The sequence below is a fragment of the Anomaloglossus baeobatrachus genome, chromosome 4, assembly GCF_048569485.1.
Source record: "Anomaloglossus baeobatrachus isolate aAnoBae1 chromosome 4, aAnoBae1.hap1, whole genome shotgun sequence".
Taxonomy (NCBI): Eukaryota; Metazoa; Chordata; class Amphibia; order Anura; family Aromobatidae; genus Anomaloglossus; species Anomaloglossus baeobatrachus.
The window spans coordinates 283,885,840-283,899,133 of NC_134356.1; the positions used below are offsets into that span (position 1 = coordinate 283,885,840).

At 52.5% G+C, this 13,294-nt stretch overlaps 1 protein-coding gene across 1 annotated transcript in view; it reads right to left on the minus strand.

Moving 5' to 3' along the window:
• Positions 1 to 13,294, minus strand: part of ZFC3H1 (zinc finger C3H1-type containing) — a 222,243-nt gene that overhangs the window by 61,636 nt on the left and 147,313 nt on the right. The window contains 2 exon segments of the mRNA XM_075344892.1: positions 108 to 299; positions 1,700 to 1,886. Of these exon segments, the coding sequence (XP_075201007.1) occupies positions 108 to 299; positions 1,700 to 1,886 (379 nt within the window).

Below are 13,294 nucleotides of genomic sequence, written 5' to 3' on the forward strand. Positions count from 1 at the left end.
CCCAAGGTGTGTTCCACAAACATAAGCCTTTTTCATCCCTTTGCAGAAATGCATGGCATACAACAGATGCCACACAAGTTTAGAGGGAAAAAAAACAAACAATTTACCTGTAAAATGGCGAGAGCGTTCTGCAGTCTTCCAGTGAGCAGGTTCACATGTACACGGTACAATAATACTTCAAGACACTGCAGAGACAGCAGCTCAGATTCCTGCCCGGCTTCTACCTGCTGCACCAGATACTGCAATGTGCGATTGCAGATTTGGTCCTTTCCAGCAAAGGAATTCTCCAAAGTAAGGAACTGCAGAGGAAAAACAATACACATTGGTCGCAAGCACATAAGAAGAGATGAAGCATATGCTTAAGGAAGCCATAGAATTGCATACAACATATCCTTAATACAGGACCATTGTGAATATTGGCGGTGTATACAACATTCGCTTAATTCAGGAGACCCGTCACAGTGAAAGTACAAACTAAGAATTCTGCTGAGGACTCCATTTGGTTCCTATGAGGATAGCCCTACCGCTATCAGTTTGGAGCTCTATAATGAGTGAAGTAACACAATGTATGGAATTTCTATCACTCACACTTGAAAGCTGATGTGATTGATCAAATCTTGCAGATCAGTAACGGTCTTGTGGCACTGATGGCCTTCTAGGACTGTGCCACATTTATAGTAATGAAGGTCTTCAGTGAGATCCATCCCACCAGATTACATGGCTATGTGCTTGTAATGAGTGGAGGGCTTTCCACACTTTGAATATATCACATATACAGTGTGTCCACTCATATCCTGTCCTCCACCATTAACTTGAGAACGGCAGCAGCTATAGGCATAGAAGTGGTGTCTAGGTAAAGTAGCCATGCGCTACGCAATGAAACCACCTATTGTGCCACCTGGTGGAAAACAACGGAGTTAGCATTTTTATCTTGAAAACAGAAATAGAGAAGAAAAGTGAATTAAAAAATTGTATGGCATCAATTCAATACGAATCGACACCTTGCATACAGAAATGCTATGATATGAAACCCATGACCCCCCATAACATTGAATGCTGGTTACGCATATGGCGCTCATTGAACTTTGATGCTCAAAGTGGCTACCATCAGCTGCAATGCACATCTGGACTCTGGACAGCATACTGTATCTTGCTGCACATTGTGCAATATGGTAGGTGATACGTTTGCACAAGCATCTGTGAGACATCGTCGTAGGTCCTGCAATGTTGGTGGAGGGGTCGCATACACCTGCTGTTTGATGTAACCTCAGAGAAAGAAGTCCAATGGGGTCAGGTCAGGTGAGTATGGAGGCCACTCCACGCAGCCACCATACCCAATGACTTGTAGGAAGGTCTCCATGAGGTATCACTTCACGTCCACAGCCTTGTGAGTTTTACACGTTCTAATCATAGCATTTCTGTATGCAAGGTGTCGATTCGTATTGAATTGATGATGCCATACAACTTTGTAATTCACTTTTTTTCTCTCTCTCTCGTTCCGTTTGAGAGATAAAAATGCTAACTCTGTTTTCCACCAGGTGGCGCTATAGGTGGTTTCACTGTGTATGGCTACTTTACTATACCTAGACAGCACTTCTATACCTATAGCTGCCACTGTTCTCAAGTTAATGGCGGTGGACAGGATATGGGTGGACACACTGTATACAACACACTGTCATTAAATAAGGCGAATACTCACTGTCCACCAAGTCTGAAAGGAAGGTGCATACTCTACAGCAATTTCACACATTTCTTGGATTTCTTCTCTAGATCCTCTTTGGGAGAATAGTTTGAGGTAGTGTCTCCAGATTTCAGGATTGTCTCGGTTATGCTCCAGTGCGCGGGATAACACATTTAATGCCGAATCCAAACACTCTGAAGTCGTCCTAGAAATAAAATTAAAATATTCATTTATTCATCTAGAGAACTCATGGGAGTTTTCAAGAAAGGTGGTACTGGAAAAAGAAGGTTATACCCTGCATTCTTAGAAGATAGAACTGCAGCTACTTTTATGAACAAGAAAAATGGATTTGTGTACTCACCGTAAAATCGTTTTCTCTTAGCCATCATTGGGGGACACAGGACCATGGGTGTTATGCTGCCTATCCATAGGAGGACACTAAGTAGATGCAAAAGCATAGCTCCTCCTCTGCAGTATACACCCCCTGGCCGGGCCAGGCAGCCTCAGCTTTAGTACACAAGCAGTAGGAGAAAAACCAGTAAAAACTTCTCAACAGAGGAACATGAGAAAAGAAGAGTCATAACCAAATAAGGTACTGAGAGAACCAAGGCCCAACAGGGCAACAGGGTGGGTTCTGTGTCCCTCAATGATGGCTAAGAGAAAACGATTTTACGGTGAGTACACAAAAATCCGTTTTTCTCTGACGCCTCATTGGGGGACACAGGACCATGGGACGTCCTAAAGCAGTCCATGAGTGGGAAACATAAAAGAAGACAACACAACCCAAGGACTTGGAACCAGTCCCAGACAGCCTGGAGCGCCTACTGAGAGAGGTGCTCTACTGCAGTTTGCAGAATTTTCCTACCCAGATTTGCCTCAGTTAAAACCTGGGTATGGACTCTAATGCTTTGAAAACGTATGTAGGCTAGACCAGGTCGCAGCCTTACACACCTGTTCCACTGAAGCCTGATGCCGAAAGGCCCACGAAGCGCCAACTGCTCGCGTGGAATGAGCCTGCAGCCCACTAGGAATGGGCTTGAGTTGCAAGCGGTAGACTTCCTGGATCGCAGAGCGAATCCAGCGAGCCGGAGTCGCCTTTGAAGCGGCCCTTCTTAGGCCGCTCAGGAATGATGAACAAAGAGTCCGTTTTCCTACAGGGGGCTGTCCTGGATATGTAATATCTGAGAGCTCTGACGATGTCTAATGAATGCAGAGACCTTTCCACCCTATGAACTGGGTGTGGACAAAAGGAAGGCAGAACAATGTCCTCGTTCAAGCTTGCAAGCCAGACTGTAGGAAGTCGAGAATTATGGGGATGGCCAGAGGCATAGGCTGGACGTTAGTTTCCCTGCACCATGAAAGGAAGATTTTCCACGTACGGTGGAAAATGCGGGATGAAGCAGGCTTTCGGGTGCTGATCATGGTGGAAATAACCGCGGGGGAGAATCCCGCTTTTGTTAATACCCAGGTCTCAATGGCCATGCCGTCAGCTTCAGGGCTCTGGAGTTCTGATGGGAAATGGGCCCTTGGGTCAGCATGTCTAGGATGTCTGGAAGGCGCCACGGTGCGTCTGTGAGCATTTGTACCAATTCGGCATACCAGGCGCGCCTGGGCCAGTCAGGTGCTATCAGTATCACCAGGACTCCCTCTGCCTAGATCTGCCTGATTACCCGTGGCAGCAGAGGTGGAGGTGGAAATATGTAAGGCAGGCGGAAGTGGTGCCAGGAGCAGACTAGAGCATCCGCGCCGTTGGACTGCGGGTCGCGTGACCTGGCTATGAACGCATTCACCCTTGAGGCCATTAAGTCCACGTCTGGTGTGCCCCAGCGAGTGCAGATATGTAGAAACACATCTGAGTGGAGAGACCATTCTCCGGCGGCCAGGCCTTGGCGACTTAGAAAGTCTGCTGCCTAGTTCTCAACCCCCGGTATGTGTACCGCTGATATCACTGATCCCGTCGATTCGGCCCAGCTGATGATCTTGTGGGCCTCGAGATAAGCAGCTTTGCTGCGGGTGCCCCCCTGCCGATTGATATAGGCTACAGCTGTCGCATTGTCTGATTGGACTCGAATCTGACGACCCGCTAGCAGAGGGCAGAACGCTCTGAGCGCGAGGAAGATCGCGCGGAGTTCCAGGATGTTGATGGGTAGGGAAGACTCCTGGGGCGTCCAACGTCCTTGAGCAGTGTGGTGCCGGTACACTGCTCCCCAGCCTAGGAGGCTGGCGTCCGTGGTCAGGACCAGCCCGTTCGCTGGGAGAAAAAGATCTCCCCTTCGATGGGGATGAGGACCGAAGCCACCAGCGAAGTGCGTACCTGACTGAAAGCGTCAGGTGAAGATGTCTGTCCAGGGAGAAGGGGCTCTTGTCCCAGGCCGCTAGAAGGGCTAGCTGCAGTGGGCAGAGGTGCAGTTGAGCAAAGTGTACTGCTTCCATAGCCGCCACCATCCTGCCGAGTACCTTCATGCTGAATCGAATGGAGAGAGATGGAGGACGTAGAAGGCAGCGTACCGCTCGTTGAAGAGCGATCGCCTTGTCCTGAGGGAGAAAGATCAAGCCCCGACGGGTGTCCAGGGACATGCCCAGGAAGGTGATGGATCGTGATGGAATTGGGGATGATTTGTCTAGATTCACTAGCCACCCTAAGCGGGATAGGGTGTCCACAGTGATGTGTACGCTGGTTGAGCAGTCACGGAAGGAGGGGGCCTTGATGAGGTCGTCGTCCAAGTAAGGGAGAACGACTACTCCCCTGGCGTGAAGGACGCTCATGGCGGCCGCCATGACTTTGGTGAAGACCGTTGGTGCGGTGGCAAGGCCGAAGGGTAGAGCTACGAATTGAAAGTGGGAGTCCTGAACTGCGAAGCGGAGGAACTTTTGGCGATCTGGGGCGATGGGTATGTGCAGGTACGCGTCCTTGATGTTTATGGAGGCGAGGAATTCCCCTTCGACCATGGATGCAATAATGGACCTTAGGGACTCCATTCTGAATCTCCGTACGTGCACATGTTTGTTTAGGTGTTTGAGGTCCAGGATGGGTGGAACTGACCCATCCTTTCTGGGGACCACAAAGAGGTTGGAATAAAACCCCCCGAACTTCTCGTCGTCTGGGACAGGTATTTTCACTCCTGCTGTTTGGAGCCAGTGGATTGCTGAGAAAAAAGCTTTGCGTCTTTTTCGAGTCTTTGGGGGGTTTGAGAGAAAGAACAGACTCGGGGGTCGGGTCCGAAATTTTATGTGGTAACCGGAAGACACAAGGTCTCGCACCATTTGTCGTCTGAGGCGGCAGCCCAGATGTGTTGAAAGAGCCGCAGTTGACCTCCTACAATGAGTGTGTCCTCCGGGGCGCCGAAGGAGTCATGAGGGGGGAAAACGTCGTGGCAGAGTCTCCCTAGTCCTGGACTGTTTTGGTCTAGGATGCCATGACGAAGTGAGTTTCGGGGAGAGCTGAGAAGGTCGGTCCCTGCGTAGTCCGCGGCTGGTGGCGGGGACAGCACGGGATGTCGACCAACCAAATGAGTTCCGAAAGGAGCGAAACGAGGACTGTGGACGTCTGGTGAAGGACGTCCTGGACTTCAGCTGGGAGAGGGAGGTACTCTTTCCTCCCGTGGCGTCAGAAATGAGCTTGTCCAGACGTTCGCCAAACAAATCGGTTTGGAAAAAAGGGAAGGCCCGTGAGAGACTTCTTGGAGGCAGAGTCCGCTCGCCATTGTTGGAGCCAGAGAGCTCTACGGATGGCTATGGCATTTGAGGCGGCAAACGCTGCGCAGGTAGCAGCGTCCATGGAGGCCTGCATGAGGTACTCCGCCACAGCGGCAATTTGAGCTGTTACCTCTGTGAAGGTATGAGTGAACTGGGATTCCTCAAGCGAAGTGTTAAGGGATTCTGCCCAGACCGAGATCGCCTTTGCGACCCACACAGAGGCAAAGGAGGGCAAGAGGGAGGAACCCGTAGCCTCAAAAGCAGAGCGGGCGAGGTGCTCCACCTGTCTGTCGGGTCCTTGATGGAGGAACCATCGGGTAAAAAGACAGGAGCGTCTTTGTGGTAAAGCGGGAGACCGGGGGGGTTGACCGAGGGCGGATCGGCCCAGCCCTTAAGGGCAGGTGAGGCAAAAGGGTACCGGGACTCCATGAGTTTTTGGTTACCGAAGCGCCTGTCAGGCTTCTCCCTTTCCTTTGTGAGGATATCCTGAAACTCTGGGTGATCAGCGAAAACCTTTTGGGGTTTCCTTTCCCTCTTAAAGGAGACCGCATGGTCAGTGGTAGTGGATGGGGGATCCTCCACATGCAGAGTTTTGTTGATTGCTGCTATAAGGGAGTCTATTGCAGTTTGATCATCTGGGGAGGATGAAACCAAGGAATCCTCCTGGTACAAACAGCATTCTCCCTCCTCCAGCTCTTCAGAAGCCGTGGAGCGTGTGGGAGAGCCTGCCATGTGTGCTTCCGAGGGAGAGTCATGGGGGCCATGAGAGAGAGCTGGAGACACTCGGTCGTGCTCTTTTCCTGATCCCTGCAACCGGTGAAACATGTGCCCGGATTACCTCAGAAGGATCCTCCATAGGGGTATCCTCAGGCTGCGTTCCGTCCAGGGGCCCAGAAGGGTGTGGAGGACGACATTGCATAGCCAGAATCAGGCTCTGTGACAGTTTCTCCATGGATTGGGACAGAAACGGTGCCCATTCCGGTGGGCTGGGAGCCCTAGGCTCTGGGCTGACGGTTGCGGCGGTGGTGGCAGGGGGGTCTTGGGGGCTATAGGGGCACAGGACTCACAGAGAGAAGAGGTGTGTTTACGTGGTAGCGCAGCGTGGCAGGCAGTGCAGGCTGAATAATAGACTATGTGGGCCTTCGCACTCTTAGGAACATGCAGAATTCTAAGGGCACTAATAGGAGAATGCCAGGAGGGGGAGCAATGGTCAGCAGAGCTACAAGTGAAGCAAGCACCTCCCCAGAATCAGCCGATGGCCCTGTCCTCAGGAAGGAGTAAGCTCTGTGGAGATCTTCGCACGCTTTCCTGGGGCGGGGGGGGGCTTAGCACTAAAAGAGCGCGAAGAAGTCAGTGTGCGCCCCCTGCTGTGGGTAGTAAAAAATGGCGGGAAGGGAGCTTCTGACAGTTTTCCTCCCTCTCCCTCCAGTCAGCACACAGCTTGTCACTGGTGGTTATCTCTGCCGGCTTTTCTGCTACAGCAAATAAACAGAGCAAATAAACAGCGTGAGTTCCTGAGCTCTGGGCACTCTCCCTGCCACCGGTAAATTATCTGTGCAGGACTTTCTGGAAACAGCGAGAGACTTCCCCCTCCTCCAGCCAGCAAGCTAGAGAAACGTTAAGGGTACCTTCACACTTAGCGATGCAGCAGCGATCCGACCAGCGATCTGACCTGGTCAGGATCGCTGCTGCATCGCTACATGGTTGCTGGTGAGCTGTCAAACAGGCAGATCTCACCAGCGACCACTGAACAGCCCCCAGCCAGCAGCGACGTGCAAGCGACGCTGCGCTTGCACGGAGCCGCCGTCTGGAAGCTGCGGAGACTGGTAACTAAGGTAAACATCGGGTATGGTTACCCGATGTTTACATTAGTTACCAGCGCACACCGCTTAGCTGTGTGTGCAGAGAGCAGGGAGCCGCACACACTGCTTAGCGCTGGCTCCTTGCTCTCCTAGCTACAGTACACATCGGGTTAATTAACCCGATGTGTAATGCAGGTACATGTGCAGAGAGCAGGGAGCCGAGCACACTGCTTAGCGCTGGCTCCTTGCTCTCCTAGCTACAGTACACATCGGGTTAATTAACCCGATATGTACAGCAGCTACATGTGCAGAGAGCCGGAGCCGGCAGCACAGGCAGCGTGAGAGCTGCAGAGGCTGGTAACTAAGGTAAATATCGGGTAACCACCTTGGTTACCCGATGTTTATCTTGGTTACAAGCTTACCTCAGCTGTCAGACGCCGGCTCCTGCTCCCTGCTCGCTTCATTTGTCGCTCTCCCGCTGTCACACACAGCGATCTGTGTGTCACAGTGGGAGAGCGCCTTTGAAGAAAACGAACCAGGGCTGTGTGTAACGAGCAGCGATCTCGCAGCAGGGGCCAGATCGCTGCTCAGTGTCACACACAGCGAGATCGCTAATGAGGTCACTGCTGCGTCACAAAAAGCGTGACTCAGCAGCTATCTCGGCAGCGAGCTCGCTGTGTGTGAAGCACCCCTAACACTGTGTTCAGGATCCCTGGGGTTCTCCTCCTTGCAATCAGCAAGGGACTTTCTCATAATAAATACTGTAAATTCAGCAGTCCTGGGAGCCTTCCCTGCACCGTCTTTTCTCCCTTTGTCTGGGAAACCAGTCAGGGGGGATCTCACCTTAAACACTGCTTCAGTCCAGGCAGTGGAAATAGCAGAGTCAGCTTGCTGTGTCCGGTCACACAGGTGCCATGTTCAACTATGAGCCTGCAAAGAGGGGCTGAGGAATTGTGCCTCTGCCCTGGGCTCTGGAAAATCGGTGTCTGTGGAACCCGTCGTCCAGCCCAGGATCCAGCGTCGCAGGAGGGAGTACGTGGAAGCGACACGCCACGTTCCCGCCCGTTGATGGTAGTGGGAGATCAGTCCCAAAAAGGAAACAGTCGCCCTCAAAAAATAAACCTTGAAAGGAAGTGCCTCCTACAGACACTAAGCTAAAACTGAGGCTGCCTGGCCCGGCCAGGGGGTGTATACTGCAGAGGAGGAGCTATGCTTTTGCATCTACTTAGGTGTCCTCCTATGGATAGGCAGCATAACACCCATGGTCCTGTGTCCCCCAATGAGGCGTCAGAGAAATATGGCTATGTTCCCACCATCGTGTGGGTGTTTCATCTTGTGTACTGTGTGACCTAAGAGTGCACAAAAATGATGTAGGCTCTTGGTTTATGTCCCATTTTCTTTTTAGTGTATAAAAGTAACGAATACCCATAAAAAAGAGAATTTTGTTTACTTACCGTAAATTCTTTTTCTTATAGTTCCGTATTGGGAGACCCAGACATTGGGTGTATAGCTTCTGCCTCCGGAGGACACACAAAGTACTACACTAAAAAGTGTAGCTCCTCCCTCTGAGCATATACACCCCCTGGATAACGAGATCTAGCCAGTTTAGTGCAAAAGCTGAAGGAGAATAGCCACCCACAGGTAAAGACAGAGCAAGAACCGGAACAACCGGAGCCTCTGTCTACAACAGCCGGTGATAAGACGCGGAACAAGAAACTGCCAACAGGCAACAGGGAGGGTGCTGGGTCTCCCAATACGGAACCATAAGAAAAAGAATTTACGGTAAGTAAACAAAATTCTCTTTTTCTTTATCGTTCCTATGGGAGACCCAGACATTGGGACGTCTCAAAGCAGTCCATGGGTGGGAATAAACAGAAAAACTGAGAAGTAGGTGGAGCCTAACTTCACAAATGGGCGACAGCCGCCTGAAGGATGCGTCTGCCTAAGCTCGCATCTGCCGAAGCATGAGCATGCACTTGGTAGTGCTTTGAAAAGGTATGCAGGCTAGTCCAAGTGGCAGCCTGACCGACCTGCTGAGCCGTAGCCTGGTGCCTGAAAGCCCAAGAGGCACCGACAGCTCTGGTCGAGTGTGCCTTGATCCCCGGCGGGGGAGGCACCTGAGTACACTGGTAGGCATCGGATATGGCCGACCTAATCCAACGAGCTAAGGTCGGCTTAGAAGCCGAGAGGCCCTTCCGCCGACCTGTGGTTAGCACCAAAAAGAGAGGTGCACCGCCTAAGAACAGCGGTGCGAGTCACATAGATCCGGAGCGCCCGCACCAGATCCAGAGTATGCAACGCTTTTTCAAAGCGATGAACAGGAGCCGGACAAAAGGAAGGCAGGGAAATGTCCTGGTTAAGGTGGAAAGGAGAAACCACCTTAGGGAGAAAATCCGGAGTCGGACGGAGAACCACCTTGTCTTGATAAAAAAAAACAAAAAAAGTGACTCCGAAGAGAGCTCAGCCAAATCAGAGACTCTCCTGAGGGAAGTTATGGCCACTAGAAAGACCACTTTCTGTGAAAGACGAGACAAAGAAACCTCCCTAAGAGGCTCAAAGGGGGGTTTCTGCAAGGCCGTGAGGACCAGATTGAGGTCCCAGGGATCCAAGGGCCGCCGGTAAGGCGGAATGATGTGAGACGCGCCCTTGAACGTGCGCACCTGAGCCAGCCGGGCGATACGCCGCTGGAACAGCACTGACAGAGCCGAGACTTGTCCCTTGAGGGAATTGAGGGATAGTCCTAGCTGCAGACCGGACTGTAGAAAGGACAGAAGGGTCGGCAAGGAAAAAAGCCGGAAGAGCGACACCAGAACAGGAAAATTCTCCAGGTCCTGTGATAGATTTTGGCCGAGGAAGACTTCCGAGCCCGAGTCATAGTGGAGATGACTTCAGGAGGAATACCAGAAGCCATCAAGATCCAGGACTCAAGAGCCACGCCGTCAATCTGAGAGCCGCAGAATTCTGGCGGAAAAACGGACCTTGTGAGAGAAGGTCTGGACGGTCCGGAAGATGCCACGGCACCTCTACGGACAGATGGAGCAGGTCTGGGTACCAAGCTTGCCTGGGCCAGTCCGGTGCAATGAGGATGACCCGACGGCCCTCCATTCTGATCTTGCGCAGAACTCTGGGCAAGAGAGCTAGAGGGGGAAACACGTAGGACAGACGAAACTGGGACCAATCTTGAACCAGAGCGTCCGCTGCAAGGGCCTGAGGATCGTGGGAGCGAGCCACGTAAACCAGAACCTTGTTGTTGTGCCGGGATGCCATTAGATCCACTTCCGGAGTGCCCCACTTGCGGCAGATTGACTGAAATACTGCCGGATGCAGGGACCACTCGCCACTGTCCACGGTTAGACGGCTGAGATAATCTGCTTCCCAGTTTTCCACGCCTGGGATGTGGACTGCGGATATGGTGGACTTGGAGTCCTCCGTCCATTGAAGGATGCGTTGAACCTCCAACATTGCCAGGCGGCTGCGTGTCCCGCCTTGGTGATTGATGTAGGCAACCGCTGTCGCGTTGTCTGACGGGACTCGGATGTGCTTGCCCGCCAAAAAGTGGTGAAAGGCTAGGAGAGCCAGAAGCACAGCTCTGGATTCCAGCACATTGATCGAGAGGGCTGACTCGGACGGAGTCCAAGTGCCCTGTGCTCGGTGGTGGAGACATACCGCTCCCCAGCCGGATAGACTGGCATCCGTGGTGAGGATCACCCAGGACGGGGCCAGGAAGGAGCGTCCCTGAGACAGAGAGAGGTGCCGAAGCCACCACTGAAGGGAGCCCCTGGTCTGTGGCGACAGAGCCACTAGCCTGTGCAAGGAGGAAGTCCGCTTGTCCCAACAGAAAATGTCTGCAGAGGACGCAGATGGAACTGGGCAAAAGGAACAGCCTCCATTGACGCCACCATCTGACCCAGCACCTGCATCAGGTGCCTGATGGAAAGACGGTGGGGCCTCAGCAGAGAGCGCACCGCCAGATGGAGGGACTGCTGTTTGACTAAGGGCAGCTTGACAAGTGCCGGCAGAGTCTCTAACTGCATCCCTAGGTACGTGAGCCTCTGGGTCGGAGTCAGAGTGGATTTGGGCAGATTGACAAGCCACCCGAATTGGGTTAGAGTGGCGAGAGTGCCAACCCCTGGAGGTGCAGAACCGCAACCACTGCTGTGGTGAATACTCGAGGGGCCGTGGCTAACCCGAAGGGAAGAGCCACGAATTGGAAATGTTCCTCTCAGATTGCAAAACGTAGCCAACGCTGGTGTGAAACTGCAATTGGCACATGCAGATAGGCATCTCTGATGTCGATGGATGCCAGGAAATCTCCTTGGGTCATTGAGGCAATGACTGATTGCAGAGACTCCATGCGAAAATGCCACACCTGAACATGCTTGTTGAGAAGCTTGAGATCCAGGATGGGCCGGAAGGAACAGTCCTTTTTGGGGACTAGTGGGGACTAGGAAGAGATTTGAGTAGAAACCTCTGAACCGTTCCCGGGCGGGAACCGGTACAATTACTCCGTTGGCCTGCAAGGATGCCACGGCCTGAGAGAAGAAGGCGGCCTTGTAGCAGGGGGGAGTTGACAGAAAAAATCTGTTTGGCGGGCTGGAAGAGAATTCTATCCTGTAGCCGTGGGAGATGATATCCCGCACCCACTGATCGGAGACGTGTTGAAACCACACGTCGCCAAAGTGGGAGAGCCTGCCACCGACTAAGGACGTTGCTGGCGCAGCCAGATAGTCAAGAGGAGGCTGCCTTAGTGGCAGCAGCTCCTGCGGTCTTTTGTGGACGCGCCTTTGTGCGCCAGTTGGGATTTTGGTCCTTGTCTGAGTTAGTGGACGAGGCCGAGGGCTTAGAAGATGACCAGTTGGAGGAACGAAAGGAACGAAACCTCGACTGGTTCCTACCCTGGGCAGGTTTCCTGGTTTTAGTTTGTGGCATGGAAGTACTCTTCCTGCCAGTAGCTTCCTTAATAATTTCATCCAGTTGTTCACCGAATAGCCTGGATCCAGCAAAAGGGAGCCCAGCAAGGTACTTCTTTGAAGAAGCATCTGCCTTCCACTCTCAAAGCCACAAGATTCTGCGGATAACGAGAGAATTAGCCGAAGCCACCGCAGTGCGGTGAGAAGCCTCCAGCATGGCAGACATTGCATAGGATGAAAAAGCTGAAGCCTGGGAAGATAAGGCAACCATTTCGGGCATAGATTCCCTGGTGAGGGAATGCATCTCCTCTAAAGAAGCAGCGATGGCCTTGAGAGCCCACACTGCTGCAAAAGATGGGGAGAACGAGGCCCCAGCCGCCTCATATACAGATTTGGCCAGCAGGTCAACCTGGCGGTCAGTGGAATCCTTAAGAGGGTCTACCTTTGCTGAATGAGCCCACTCCTTGACCACCTCAGGTGGAAAGGGAAAACGGTCATCAGAACCACGCTTTGGGAAGAGTTTGTCAGGACAGGCCCTAGGCTTGGTCACAGTGGCCTGAAAACTGGAGTGGTTAAAGAACACACTCCTTGTCCTCTTAGGCAAGGTAAACTGGTGCTTTTCTGCCAGAGAGGGATGCTCCTCTGATACTGGCAGATTGAGGTCCAGTACAGAATTAATGGAGGCAATCAAATCACTAACATCTGCGTCACTTTCGGACAGATCAATGGGGCACATGGAGGTAGCGTCCGAGCCCCCAGTAAAGGCGTCCTGCGAGTCAGCTCGTGAATCAGAGCTGCGGGACGAGGCAGGAGAGGGAACCCTGCGTCTCCTTTTAGGAGGACGGGGTCTGGGACCAGATGAAGAATCCTCTGTGAGCTCTGCTGAGAGAGCCCTAGCAGCAGAGGCGCCCTGAGAAGGGGGCTGATGCATGTTCAGCAAAGTCCAGGACAGCTGTCCCATGGAGTTGGCAACAGACTGGGAGATTGACCTAGAGAGGGATTCTACCCAAGCCGGGGGTTCAGCCACCGGAGCCGGAGCAGCCGGAGGGACCACTGTGAGTGCGATCCCAGGCTGAGGCATTGTCAGGTTAGAGCAGGCATCACAATGTGGATATGTGCTCGGTTCAGGCAGTATGAGCTTACATGCTGCATATTGAGTACAGCCTTACAGCCTTGCTCCTCGTGTGAGACATGCTGCTGAAGTG